At 39.7% G+C, this 14,536-nt stretch overlaps 1 protein-coding gene across 1 annotated transcript in view; it reads left to right on the forward strand.

Annotated features, from left to right (window-relative positions):
* Positions 1-13,859, forward strand: part of LOC146308369 (nipped-B-like protein B) — a 30,039-nt gene extending 16,180 nt beyond the window's left edge. The window contains exons 18-47 of the mRNA XM_084745442.1: positions 847-992; positions 1,097-1,177; positions 1,320-1,420; positions 1,540-1,669; positions 1,777-1,859; positions 2,334-2,466; positions 2,572-2,715; positions 2,837-2,923; positions 3,417-3,634; positions 3,735-3,837; positions 3,921-4,019; positions 4,519-4,665; positions 4,992-5,126; positions 5,220-5,318; positions 5,407-5,460; positions 5,584-5,692; positions 5,799-5,935; positions 7,309-7,449; positions 7,549-7,642; positions 8,287-8,441; positions 8,535-8,625; positions 8,778-8,951; positions 9,410-9,600; positions 9,758-9,865; positions 10,206-10,406; positions 10,528-10,674; positions 10,766-11,169; positions 11,268-11,442; positions 11,693-11,881; positions 12,873-13,859. Coding sequence (XP_084601568.1) covers positions 847-992; positions 1,097-1,177; positions 1,320-1,420; positions 1,540-1,669; positions 1,777-1,859; positions 2,334-2,466; positions 2,572-2,715; positions 2,837-2,923; positions 3,417-3,634; positions 3,735-3,837; positions 3,921-4,019; positions 4,519-4,665; positions 4,992-5,126; positions 5,220-5,318; positions 5,407-5,460; positions 5,584-5,692; positions 5,799-5,935; positions 7,309-7,449; positions 7,549-7,642; positions 8,287-8,441; positions 8,535-8,625; positions 8,778-8,951; positions 9,410-9,600; positions 9,758-9,865; positions 10,206-10,406; positions 10,528-10,674; positions 10,766-11,169; positions 11,268-11,442; positions 11,693-11,881; positions 12,873-13,232 — 4,436 coding nt within the window. The 3' untranslated portion in view covers positions 13,233-13,859. The remainder of the gene's footprint in view (positions 1-846; positions 993-1,096; positions 1,178-1,319; positions 1,421-1,539; positions 1,670-1,776; positions 1,860-2,333; positions 2,467-2,571; positions 2,716-2,836; positions 2,924-3,416; positions 3,635-3,734; positions 3,838-3,920; positions 4,020-4,518; positions 4,666-4,991; positions 5,127-5,219; positions 5,319-5,406; positions 5,461-5,583; positions 5,693-5,798; positions 5,936-7,308; positions 7,450-7,548; positions 7,643-8,286; positions 8,442-8,534; positions 8,626-8,777; positions 8,952-9,409; positions 9,601-9,757; positions 9,866-10,205; positions 10,407-10,527; positions 10,675-10,765; positions 11,170-11,267; positions 11,443-11,692; positions 11,882-12,872) is intronic.
* Positions 13,860-14,536: the final 677 nt, after the last annotated feature.

The following is a 14,536-nucleotide window of genomic DNA, read 5'->3' on the forward strand; positions in this document are numbered from 1 at the left end:
GGAACACAACCAAACTTAGTTCCATTGTGTCAAGAAATGAAATGGAGATGCTGCTACATGCACTCCTCTTGTCACATTTAGACTACTGCAATTGTTGTTTCTCTGGCCTTAATAAGTCTTCATGACACCATCTGCAAACTAACCAAAATGCTGCTGCTAGGCTTCTAACTCCATCCAACAGATGGTCAAATATTACACCTATTTTTACCTCTTTGCACTGGCTTCCTGATAATTTTAGAATGCATTTTCAAATCTTGGTGCCGTCTTAGAGAGCCCTACGTGGTTAGGCTCCACAGTCAATTATTGACCTTCTGCAACCCCCACACTATGAGTCAGTCTCTTAGGTCCTCCACTCAGGGTCTTCTAAGTGTTCCTCAGACACATTTCAAGACTCAGGGAGCTCTTTTCAATTGGCACCCCTAAGCTTTGGACCTGTCTCTGAGTAGGCTTGTAATTTTAAGACTCTGGACTGTTTTAAAAAGAATCTAAAAACCTGTTCAGACAGCTATTTGGATATGTTTGTTTAATTCATTTGAATTCTATCTGATTTTATTTCTTTGACTCTGAAGCACTTTGTGACTGTTGTCTGTGAAGGGGACTAAATAAAGTCACTTAGTTTGCTTGTTAAAAAATATAAATATAATTGAAAAAAAACAATAAAGCTGATGAGTTATAGATAGTTCTTACAGTCACACAGTCCTGATGTGAAAGTGTCTGACACACTCCAGCACTATTTTATATATTAAAAAAAATAACCTGCAACCTTGGTATTTTTCTGCTTGTGTTTGAAGTGGATTACTTGTCTTTTATTCAACTGTTATTTTCTCTTTATCTCCCTTATCTAAGGTGGTGCTTCAAAGTCCAAGAGAGCAAAGGGGTCCACCCACAAACAGAAGGTGGTAGTCACACTCTACAACAAAGTGTGTGATATTGTCAGCAACATTGCAGAGCTCCTGGAGATCCAGTTGCTAACCGATACAACTATTCTCCAGGTGGGACTTTTAATCTAGTTTTATATCACTCCAATTCATGACCCCATTTAACCTTTGACTCTTAAGCTCTAACATACCTGATTGCTTTTGTGCCTGACTTTTAGGTGTCCACCCTGGGTATTACACCATTTTTTGTGGAGAATGTCAGTGAGCTGCAATTATGTGCCATCACACTTGTGACTGCTGTAAGTCTGCCATGGCATGCAATTTTAGTGTTATTTTAGCAATTAATCCATCTTAAATTAACTGCTGAATGATTCTTTATTTTATGACATTGCCTCTATTGTTATGCTTTGATTTGGCACTTTGTATTTTACTCTTCCGTAGGTGTTCTCTCGTTACGAGAAGCACAGGCAGCTCATTCTTGAAGAAATTTTCACCTCCTTGGCAAGACTGCCTACGAGTAAACGCAGCCTCAGGAACTTTAGGTAGCTACATTTGGAGTGAATATTTGCTCATAAATTACATGAATGAAAATTGTTGTCATTGTTGAAGTCCTCTGTGTTGCTCAGTAAACATACTGTATTTGCTACTTTTACTCCCCCAGGCTAAACAGCAGTGATTCGGATGGAGAGCCCTTGTATATCCAGATGGTCACAGCACTGGTTTTTCAGCTCATCCAGTGTGTGGTACACTTTCCCTCAGAGAGGGATGGAGAGGAGGAACACAATAAGAAGGTAACTACCAAGGAATTAACAGATATTTAAACCACATTTATATGTTATATATATATATTTTTTGATCCTGTAATTGTTTTACATATGAAGTTACTCTATTTCTCCAGGTGGACAAAGATGTCTTCATCACAAACTCTTATGAAACTGCCATGAGGACAGCTCAGAACTTCCTATCAGTGTTCCTCAAGAAGTAAGACATTCTGTCTGCTCTCTAGTGTTATTTCCATTAACAAAAACTATGTCAAAGTATGTATGTCAACAACTTTATTCCATGACTAAGATGAGAAGATGACGAGACGGCACTGACAACATTTAAGACTAAAATGTAGTTTACAGTAAAAATAAAAAAAATTAATAATATTTGATTCTGCAACTACGATTCTGGAATTACAGATTTTAACCATCACTTTACAGTGAACTGCCTCCTTGGCAGAGGTTTGAGAGCATTTTCTAGTTAAGTATCTATTAAATCATTGTAGTTTCAATTCCATTTTTTTACTGGAAGTCCCTGCTGTGTCTGTTTGTCTGTAAAAAAATTCTGGAACTTAGAAAACTGTAGCTGATGACCTCTGATCTGTAGCACTATAGCTTTGTCTGTAGACTGTCAAACAGGCTTAATTTCAAAAATACATTCTAATAAAATATTGTATTTTGTATGTTTCAGGTGTGGCAGTAAGCAGGGAGAGGAGGACTACAGGCCTCTTTTTGAGAACTTTGTTCATGACCTGCTGTCTACAGTCAACAAGCCTGAGTGGCCTGCCGCTGAACTGCTGCTCAGTTTACTGGGTCGTCTGTTGGTGAGTAGCATTGTTCACTTCACAGGTGGCATCACTCAACATTTGTCCAGTGTTGCTGATGTTTGTTTTTGTTGTGGCGTTTCTCCTCCTCTCTCTGTGCTCCAGGTGCACCAGTTCAGTAACAAGCAGACAGAAATGGCGCTCAGGGTGGCATCTCTGGACTACCTCGGCACTGTTGCTTCTAGCCTACGCAAAGATGCTGTCACTAGCAAGATGGACCAAAAGGATATTGACCGCATCCTCAGAGAGGTAGACAAGATAATTACAGAAACATTTTTGTTTTAGATGTATATTAACAGTGGTTAGATGTAAATTAACAGTGGTGGTGAACTGCTTTTGAGATGCTCCTGGCTTATTGATTTCCTTGCAGAATCCAGGGAGTGATGAAATCCAGCAACTGCAGAAGGCCTTACTAGACTACCTAGATGAGAACATTGAGACAGATCCATCTCTGGTGGTGAGTGTTTAATTTTCATACACTCAGCAGTGTATTTACAGAAATCACTATGGTCACATTTATGATTCCCTAAGGACTGCATGCTCAGTGTTTGCATGCAGTAATATGCACCCCTTCTACTCAGGTTTCTTGAAACTTAAATGCCTTGACACAGTGTTATTACAGGCTGTTGGGTTTAGCGTAAAAGAGACATTGGCTTAGTGCTGCAATGATTAGTTGATTAATAGGGTAGTTTCCAACTATTAAATTAATAGGGCACTGTGAAACAGTAATCAACATTTTCACCTATTTTTTTCACATTTTATGGACCAAACAGCTAAGCAATTAATTAAGAAATTTACTGAAAGTTTCATCTGTAATGAGAATAATCATTACTTGCAGCCCTACAGTGGTTAAACAGCATTCTTTGGGGTCAAAGCGGTATTAAACTCTATAGTATGCTATAAAATGTTCTGCATTTTTCATCACATATGTATGTATTTGTGTCATATAGTTTTCCAGGAAGTTTTATATTGCCCAGTGGTTCAGGGATGCTACAAGTGAGGCAGAGAAAGCGCTGAAGTCTCAAAATGAGAATGACGAGGACTTGAAAGGTCGACATTATTCCAACGATGTTGACTCAACTGAGGAGGTTGTGCAGAGGGCCGAGATACGGAAGAAATTCCTCCGCAAGGTCATCAAGTCATCACCATCACAGTTCAGTTCTCAGAGGTAAATGCTACCTTACTTTGGATGATCGCACTAATTTTCTATGCTGCTTGACCTCTTTACCTATCCTGGTGTTAAACGGTCATCTGTATTTTTGTTTCAGGTTAAACTCTGACACAGTCAACTATGAGGACTCCTGTCTGATTGTCAGATATCTGGCCTCTATGAGGCCGTTTGCACAGAGCTTTGATATTTATTTATCACAGGTAAGAGGATTTATTCAGTGTGAGGGAGAGGTTGGATTGAGTTGGCTGTCATTAACCTTTTCCTTTTCTGGTCTCTCGCATAGATTCTGAGAGTGCTGGGTGAGAGTGCCATTGCAGTCAGAACTAAAGCCATGAAGTGTCTGTCTGAAGTAGTAGCTGTGGATCCAAGTATTCTGGCACGGGTAAGTTCATGGCTCATTTATGTGTCATTCTATAACACAGGGTTGAATGGTGGAAAAGATGGTGGAGTATTAAGGATGAGTTGAGGAGTCTTATAGCCTGAGGAATGAAGCTGCCTGTAATCTGGTGGCACAACAGCAGATACTTCTGTATCTCGTACCCAGACAGCAGCAGGGTGAACAGGCAAATGGATTCCGATGATGTCACAGAGCCCTTCTGTGGTGGGCCACACACAAACCGTGCCAATTTGTAATCTCTCCAGTCAGCATACTTTCTTTTGCTCCTCTGTGAAAGTTGGCAAGAACTTGGTAAAGGAATTCAAATTTCCTGAAGAATTATAGCCATTCTTTCTTTTTCAATTTGAACAATTGAAACGGGATTCTCTTTGAGTTTTATGGGTAGTATTGCATCATTCCCAGTTAAACATAGTCAAACTAACAGCTATTACATTCATTAATTTTTATGTGTGCTTAACTATTAAATCTCCTGTCTGTTTTTCAGTTGGATATGCAGCGTGGGGTTCATTGTCGCCTCATGGACAACTCCACCAGTGTGCGAGAGGCAGCTGTGGAGCTCCTTGGCCGTTTTGTGCTCAGCCGACCAGAGCTCATTGAGCAGTACTATGACATGCTCATTGAAAGGATACTGGTATTTTCTTAAGACTCACACTTCACCTTTTTTAAGAAACTGTTTCAGTGCTATCTCTGGTGGTAAAGCTTAAATTGATTTGGTCACATCATGCACCCTCTTAGGAACTTGGAATAGGCCAAGTGAAAGATCTTTGCCCTTGAATTTGCATTGACCAAAAAGTTCATATTAAGTGCATGAGTTCAGCTGAGGTTAAATCATCTTTTCCCCACGCTTCTGCCTTATGATCAAATTAAGGACTGCAACCATTTGGCAGTCGAAACTGCATTTCAGAAACTAACTTTACACTGCATTTAGCTTTTCTTGTACCCATTTGTCTTACACAGGACACTGGTATCAGTGTGAGGAAGAGGGTTATTAAGATCTTGAGGGATATTTGCCTGGAGCAGCCGGACTTCCACAAGATCACTGAGATGTGTGTCAAGATGATTCGAAGGGTCAACGATGAAGAGGGGATCAAGGTTTGTGTTTTTAATGTGAATGTCACTTTAAACTGCCAGTTTTCAGTTTTTAATATACCGGTTAATATGCATACAACACCTCTACCCATGCAGAAACTGGTGAATGAGACATTCCAGAAGCTGTGGTTCACCCCCACACCCAGTCATGACAAAGATGCCATGACCCGGAAGATCCTGAACATCACAGATGTGGTGCGTACTATGTATTAGGCTTGTGACCTGTGGCCTGCGTTTGATATTGATGTAATCTGACTCATGTTACATTTTGATTTCATCCCAGGTGTCTGCTTGTAAAGATTCAGGCTATGACTGGTTTGAGCAGCTTCTCCAAAATGTGAGTTCTTTAACTTGTGTGGCTGCTTTGATTCCTCCACAACAGCTTGTGTGTATTATAAATAGCTGCTGTAAGCATATTTTATCTAGCATCTTATCTAACTTCTGTATGGCATCGGTTTAGCTACTGAAGTCAGAAGAGCAAGCCTCATACAAGCCTACCAAGAAGGCCTGTGTTCAGCTGGTGGACAATCTGGTGGAGCACATACTAAAATATGAGGAGTCTCTCGCAGGTAAACATAAAAGTATTTTTGCTTACAAAATTCTTATTACATTGTTGTTGTGTTAAACATTACTGTTCTGTGTCAAATGCAAATGTGTTCTGTGTTTGTGCTTCAGACTGTGAGGACAAAGGAGTCAACTCAGGTCGTCTGGTTGCATGCATCACCACTCTCTACCTGTTCAGCAAGATTAGGGCACAGTTAATGGTCAAACATGCCATGACGATGCAGCCCTACTTGACCACCAAGTGCAATGTAAGTGAAGGGTCATTTTCTTCATTATTAGTTTTTACTTGCCTGAGTTGGAGATAAATCACACTGAGTGCCCACTGGATTGAAATGAACACCAAATTTTATGTTGCCCTATGGGACCATCTAGTGGCAATCAAGTGAAAGTACAAATGTTCAACATAGGTCCATCATAACACCCACAGTACTAGCAAGTGGTCAAGTACCTACATGCAAATACAAATACTGCATGACACAATTACAGAATTAAAGTTACAACCAAATGACAGTAAAAGAAAAAAAACATTCAGGAGCATGGGGTAAGAATAAATGATATTATTTTTAATGGTTTCTGCTAACTATTTTTATAGGATTATTATGGATTATTATTCAAAATAAAATTATATGATATTTGAAATGTATTCTAACTATGTCAGATAACTTTGAGATGACTGCTATGAATAGTGATATTTATGCTGAATTCGGGAAGTTTTAAGGCCTTTACACAACCACAATGACACAATTAAATGGCACAAAATTGCAAATATTTCAGAGGTGAAACTTTAACTTGCTTGATTTTTTTTTGACACAATATAATCTTGTGAATAAATTGTTAAGCTTCTAGAATTAAATTGTGCCCCTCAAAAAGATGTAATTATCATCAAGTGAACATGACTGTGTGCTCGTTTACTTATTAAAGCAAAGAAAAAACGATATATTTGGGTACACCTGATATTGAGAAAGAGGAAGAGAGTTCCAGCTGTGCACAGCATGCATTTGGTTCATTCATACTTTTCCACAGGAGAGTAGGCAATGATGTTTTCTGCAGACTGTTGAAGCTTGATATACACACTATGGTCATACTGAAGCACACTACTACATACTAATCCTTGTCTCATGCTGTTGTTTCTGCAGTTTTTTTCCATTTTATCATATAAATGGAGTTCTGTGACCCGAATGATCCGCTATGTTTAATTTTTTGAACATGACTTTGTCAGTAACATGCAGTTTGACTGGTCAGATGTGTACATGGCAGAAGTGAAACTTTAGAAAAACCAACCAAAAGAATAAAAGCTGCAGTGTCACTTGGTTAAATTCTGACATTGTTGTGAGAACTTGCTATGACTGGACAGAAGTTTGAAAAATATTATCAATGTGTGAATTAGTTGTGTGGAAAAACGTGTCTGGTATGAAAGTAAGAACTTATTTTTTATATTATTCGGTCATTATTGTCAGTCCAAAAACTTGATGTGAGTGGCGCTGTAGACCGTGTTGAATTGTGGAATATACTGAGTGCGATTGTGTCGATTGTGCATACTCTGACAGACCAGCAGTGGTCCACTAAGTTATTTTCCAGCTCAGCTTTGGACTGTGCAGCTGTCTCTGTATTGACATTTCAGACTCAGAATGACTTCATGGTAATATGCAACGTGGCAAAAATCCTGGAGCTGGTCGTGCCTCTGATGGAGCTCCCAAGTGAGACTTTCCTCACTACCATAGAAGAAGACCTGATGAAGCTCATCATCAAATATGGCATGACGGTCAGTGTCATTTATCGCTTATAGCTTTCACAGAAACTGCTGCCCTGAGCATGCAGGTTTGATTTGATCATGATGCCATTTGTTGTGTCTGCTTCTCAGGTTGTGCAGCACTGTGTAAGCTGTCTTGGTGCTGTTGTCAACAAAGTCACACACAACTACAAGTTTGTTTGGGCTTGTTTCAACCGCTACTATGGTAAGGCTTATGTGCTGTAACAAACATTTTGTTATACCAGAATTCTACCTTAAAATATCTTTAAGCTTTTAGCTTTTACACTGGACAAAAAACCCACTAACATCCACTAGCATCTGGCTTTTTGTCTTCAGTAGGAAAGCGTACAATTGGCATTCATTCCCAGCTCAAATGACCCTGCAGTAGTTACAGGTATTTAGCAGCTCAAGCTCTGATTGGCAGTGATGGAAACATGACATCTGCATGGACATACTAATTTTCTGCATTTTTCCAGTGGAAGCCATGACAGCTATTTACCTTTGTCTGTAACTTCTGCAACTCTTGGTTATCTCAGCTGCAAATTCCATCTGTCTCCATTCAAGCAGCGCTTGAACATCATTCCAAACTTGTCAGCTTTGAGTTTGAAGGAGAAACTAAATCAAAAAGTTTAAAGAAAGTAATCATCATAACAGTCACTGGCCTCCATGCTGCTTTCTAGTCTTTGCTAATCCTGTTTTCCAGGACTTGTCAACTGGCAACAGGAAAGGAGTCAATCGCGTATTTTTAGCAGGTTTACCCACATTTAAAAAACTGTACTTGTTAACCTTAGAATTAAAGGTTATATTTTAAGCACATACTCATTGTCTCATTTCATATCCACTTTATAGGAGCTCTAGCCAAACTGAAGACACAGCACCAAGAGGACCCCAACAGCTCCACTCTGGCTGCCAACAAACCCACTCTCCTGCGCTCACTGTTCACTGTGGGGGCTCTCTGTCGACACTTTGATTTCGACCAAGAAGAGTTCAAAGGTGCTAACAAGGTAAACACCAGTAATCAGTCTAAACTATGTATGCAGAACTACTTTAGAACATGTGTTGATGACTTACTTGCCATCTGTCCCTGTGTCTCTTAGATTGTCATCAAGGACAAAGTGTTGGATCTCCTGTTGTACTTCACCACGCATGAAGATGAGGAGGTTCAGATCAAGGCCATCATAGGTCTAGGTATATTATACGTCATCTCAGACTGTATTTATACTGTAATTCATTGGTTACACCTGTTCTGATGTTTAATTCACCTGTGTTACCTGTGTCTTTGATGTTAGTTCCCTCAGTAATTATTATGTCTGTATTTGAATTATTTCCTTTGTCTGAAGGCTTCCAGTTCATCATGCACCCAGAGCTCATGTTTGTGCAGGATGTTAAAGTTCTGTATAAGAGCATCCTATCAGATGAAAACAATGTGGTCAGTCTGAAGATCCAGGTGCTAAAAAACCTGCAGACGTACTTGCAAGAGGAGGACTCTCGGATGCAGGAGGCTGATCGTGAATGTGAGTTTGAAAAAACTGAATCAGAAATACTTTACTGGGGAAATGAGTCATGTTAAAGATGCTCCCATTCAAGTTTAGAGAAATTTGTAAGCATAGATGAAATGATAAGAAAATGGAAATAGAAGTATGTAAAAATATGTACATTCTGCTACAATATATAACAAAAATAATATCACAAGATAAATATATAAATAAGAAGAATGTAAAAATGTGTGCCTTATTCTTCAATGTGCAACAGAAATGTCTATATACATATAAAATACTACATTAGAAGAATTAAAAGAAGAATTAGGAAAAGATAAGAAATACAATATAACAAATAAGAAATGTAATAATTATGCGCACAAATGTGCTTCATGGTACAATGCATAAAGTGTAAATAAAAATACTGATATTATTGTCATGTCAGCTCAGTGGTGTACAATCCATCTCATGTGTTCTGTCTTTTTTTTATTCAGGGAAGAACCAGGCCAAGCAGGAGGATCTAAAAGAAATGGGGGACATCTCATCAGGCATGAGCAGCTCCATTATGCAGATTTACCTGAAGCAGGTGCTGGAGTCTTTCTTCCACTCGCAGTCCACCGTTCGACACTTTGCCCTGAGTGTCGTCACACTTACTCTCAGCCAGGGCCTCATCCATCCTGTACAGGTATGTTCACAGTTTCACTCTGATAAAACATATACAGTACCTCTTGCAAGCAAGATCTGTGAGAGATTTTCTTTTACCTCACAGTGACAGAATTCTTTGCTGGCTTTAACGCATCATGAGCTGTTCACAGATTAGGCACAATTGTGTTTTTTTTTAGTGTGTGCCCTACTTGATTGCCATGGGAACAGATCCAGAGCCAACCATGAAGAACAAGGCCGATCAGCAGCTGGTGGAGATTGACAAGAAATATTCAGGCTTCATCCATGTGAGCGGCTTTCTGGTTTATAATCAGTGTTTGGAAATCAAAACTTAAATAAGATGGTTTGCTTTAACAGAATCTGTAGGCAGTGGTGTGTATATTTTCTTATGCCAGGATGATTTAAAACAGTTGAGACTACACTGAACTCTGAATACTACAGGAAGGAAAACATGGCTTTAAATTTGAATATTACACACAAGCACCAGAAAATACCAGAGATTAATTGTTGGATGAGGCTCAATGTATTTCAAACTTTGATCCTAGACAAAAGTTGATATTACAGAATTTCAGACATTATCTTCTTATCTATGTACTTGCTGACTTCTGTCTCTCTGTGAACTCACAGATGAAAGCTGTAGCAGGGTTGAAGATGTCTTACCAGGTGCAACAGGCCATAAATGGATCAAAAGGCGCAGTGGTTCGTGGTTTTCGTCACGATGACTCAGATGCTGCCCTCGGCTCTCATCTCTACACAATGGTCCGTGGGAACCGCCAACATCGACGCGCTTTCCTCACGTCCCTGCTCAACCTGTTCGATGACAGCTCCGTAAGTTTTACTCTCTCCTTTGTGCACCACCCACCCATCCAGTTGCTGGCTTTACTACTCGTCATGAATGGTTAATTTTAAGTGGTGACGTTTTGTTTTTTTCACTCTTTGTCCCCTGCAGAAAACAGAGGTGAACATGCTGTTGTTCATAGCCGACAACTTGGCCTGCTTCCCCTACCAAACGCAGGAGGAGCCTCTTTTCATCATGCACCATATAGATATCACTCTGTCTGTCTCTGGTAGCAACCTGCTCCAGTCTTTCAAGGAGGTGAGAGGCTTTCTTTAATTTATTGTATTACTCTAAGAGATGAAAATCCAAGCCTGTGTAATATATCCACTGTATATTTTTGTCTGTGTAGTCTTTACGGAAAGAGCCTATACAGCAGGAGAAGAAGACGAAACCAGAAAAGAAGAAGAAGACAAAAAAGAAGAAGAAGAAGAAGAAGAAGAAGAAGCAGGCTCGGAGAAGGAAATACAGCTCTGACGATGATGATGATGACGATGATAATGACGACGATGACGATTCTGATGAAGAGAGCAGTAGCTCATCCAGCAGCAGTGATGAGGAGGAAGAGGTGGTCCACAGGCGAAAGAAACCGATGGCTACAGATTCTGACTCTGACCTGGAAGATGAGGATGCGGTGATGGAGCGTCTGCCTGAAAACCCCAACCCTCTGCTGGACTTCGCCAGCGCGTCACAGGGTATTCTGCTGCTTCTGGTGCTCAAACAACATCTGAAGAATCTGTACGGCTTTTCAGACAGGTAAATGCCGGTAAACAAAATCTTTCATTAACTCTTCCTCAATATCGCAACTCTTAACAGGACTGAACTTTTTTTTTGTTTGTTTGTTTTTGTTACAGCAAAATCCAGAAGTATTCACCCACAGAGTCTGCCAAAGTATACGACAAGGCTGTGAACAGGAAGTCTAAGGTGCACTTCAACCCTCATCAGACACTGGATTACCTGAAGAGTGATGTAGCCAACATGGAAATCAGCTACGAGACCAAGAAGAACATTATCAAACAGTATTTGGACGTAAGCATTCAGCACCATGTTTTGAGTTTGTTTATGTCAGTCTCAGGAATATATGGTAGAGAAAAGATGTGTCTGTGAGAGAGATTGTACAGAATACGGCTCAAATAGTCATGTTTGACTCTTGAAGTAAACTGAAATTTGTCTATTTTGTCCACACTAACTGTTGGTTTTTCAAGTCCTTTTGAGTTGGCTTGAAAAAATTCCATCAAGAAAATATTTGGCTGAAGTTCTGCCTGCTTTTATCTTTTAGTTCAAGGTACTAATGGAGCACTTGGACCGTGACGAAGAGGATGAGGAGGGTGAAGCAAGTGCCAATGCCAGAAACAAAGCCATCAACTCGCTGCTGAAGGGCTCAAAGCCCTGGAATCACAACCACAATAATCACGCTGCTCCAGTGGAGTCCGATGAAGAGGAGAGTGAGGATGAAGATCCCCCTGCAGTAAGTATTTTATTTCTGTCTTAACTAACCTGTAATCAAACTGTTTCTGCAGCAGAAACTGTTTACACTCACTGGGCATTAGGACTTGATCATTTGAGGGTAATTTTGGCAGTGAGAGACGCCTTTTTCCAGTCGTTTGGTGGCAGTGGCAGAGAGTGTTTGCACGCTATGAATGCACCTGGACCTTGTGCCTCGTGTCGTTGCAGGCGTGCTTTGAACGCCTCAACCTGAAAAACCGGACGTCATTCACTTTTCATTTGTTTTTGTTTTTTTCCCATTGTTCAGTTGGATTAGTTGAGAGATGTGGTGGTGACAACAGTTCACAGTTGCACGGAAATAGTAATCATGGAAGACAAAATAGCGGTGGCTGTTGCTGGATATCCAGAGCAATATGATTTTACAAACTGCAGTTACCATGATTTGAACTGAAAACAGCAGCAATGCTTGACATTTTGCTTAAGTTGTTTTTGTTCTTTTAAACCATATTAAGAGTTAAGCTAATGCTAGCTCACTTTCCACGTCTCCCTTTCAACAGCCTCTGGGCAAGCTGCAGTCTGCGAGCTGTGTTTTTTTCTCTATCTAAGGGTCTCATGTAACCACATGGATCTGTTTCCCTTTGTCCAGCAGAGCTTTTGGGAACAGCCTCTCACCTGCAGTCAGAGCCAGAGAAAGTGCCCTCTGCATGTCCATTTTCTTTTTTTTGCAGATGTTTAGTTACCTAACTAACTAATTACTATGTAGGAAGTTAACTTCCTCTGGCTAACCAAAATAGAATGTACAGATCTGAGTTTAAAAAAATGACCTACTGTAACGCCTCTCACCTCCAGGGTACACAAACATCACAATGGTTTTTATGGATTTTAAGTTTTACATTTGTCCTGCGTCTACTGTTCACACATTATTCCAACATGAAAAATGTCTAAGATTTCTGTGTGGTGCTTCTTATGTTAAAAAAAAGGTTTGTTCATGTTTCCGGTTCTTCTTTCCACAGCGGAAACCAAGGAAAGGTGGGGACTCTGCAGAGGATTCAGGTCATATGAATGAGACAGTGGAGGCCATGGACGTCGTCGCCATCTGCCGCCCCAAATACAAAGACAGGCCACAGATTGCCCGGGTCATCCAGAAGACCAAACACGGCTACAGCATACACTGGATGACTGGATCGTACTCTGGGCCCTGGGTTGTGGCAAAGAAACGGGACGGTCGCAAAAAGGTGCCTTGGGTTGACACTATCAAGGAGTCGGACATTATTTACAAGAAAATATCCTTGACAAGCGGACAAAAGCTGACGAACAAAGTGGCACAGACGTTACGGGCGCTATACGCCGCCAAGGAGGGGACAAAGAGTTAATCATCTGAAAATATTCAGACAAACCCCTCACAGCCCAAATCTACGTGGATCCAATATGTTACAGAGAGATAACGGACCTGCTGGAGAAAGAAGTATTGAGAACACTGGTCTGTTTGAACACAGACATGTTTAAGTTAAACAGAAAACACAAGAAGGAAATGTTTGGGAAAACATTGTGTGGGAGTTCCTTCGCTGTTGTGCAGCAGCTTCGTTGTTTGATTTTTACTCCCACTGTATCATAGTTTAACTAAACACATGTTTATATCTGAACATAATTCTGTAAAAAAAAGAAACTGAATGTTGGAAATTAGTGTATTGATGATGTTCTTAATAAAGTGTTTTTGGAGTTTAAACTAGCACCAGATGGATTTATTCACTTGACCTGAGCTCCAACAACTTTTAACTTTCTTTTCTTTTCTTGTTTGTTTACCCACACTGTGTACTGGAGTCTCTTTGATATAATTTATTTATGTTAAAAGCAGTGCAGTATCTGTGCCTATATGCAGGGGAAGTTATATTGTTTTTAATATAGATTTTGATGTTATAGAAAACAGAGCAAGAAAAAAGTGATCCCCCGCTCTTCTGGTTGAACAAATACTGCAATAAATTTTTCTTACGTCTTTGTTACTTGTTTGTGCTTTTTTTTTTTACCCCACATTGGAATATGTAGTTTATCACTTTCAAAGTCATCAGGCTCATATTTTTGCTTGTACTGTGATTCCCTAACCTGTGGGACAGAGATCAGGGAGATCATATCCATCCCTCTGAAGAAATACCAAATCCTCTTAACTGGTTACTTGACTCATTGCAACTTTGAGATAATCTTGCCATGACTGTGAGGATGAGCACATCAGTAGCTGGCAGGTAACTAACTGAAATCTGTTGCTGTTGTTTTTTATATTTTGGCAGAAAAAATAGAAATAAATGCTTTTTACAAAAAAAAAGAAAAACAATTTACAACATGTTCAGTTTAAAAAAATATCTGACAACATATAAACTGATACTGGTATATAGCTGTGCTAGGCCAATGTCTGGCCACCTGATAAATCTTTCTCTACTCAAAACATGCACGTTCACAGCAACATTTCAAAATATAACAAAATATGATATCGCATATATATATACATGTCTTGTCAAGGGAATTATATTTCTCTTCTTTTGCAGCTGAAATGATAAACACCAACTAGCTATCATCTTTATAAGGGCTGGAAAAAAATTCTCAGTAGGCTAACAAAAGAATGAAAATGTAATTTAATTATAAAACTCTTGCAACCTGCCTCACTGAATTTGTTTTGTTTTATTTC

Source organism: Lutjanus erythropterus, chromosome 20 (assembly GCF_056507025.1).
Source record: "Lutjanus erythropterus isolate fLutEry1 chromosome 20, fLutEry1.hap2, whole genome shotgun sequence".
NCBI lineage: Eukaryota > Metazoa > Chordata > Actinopteri > Lutjaniformes > Lutjanidae > Lutjanus > Lutjanus erythropterus.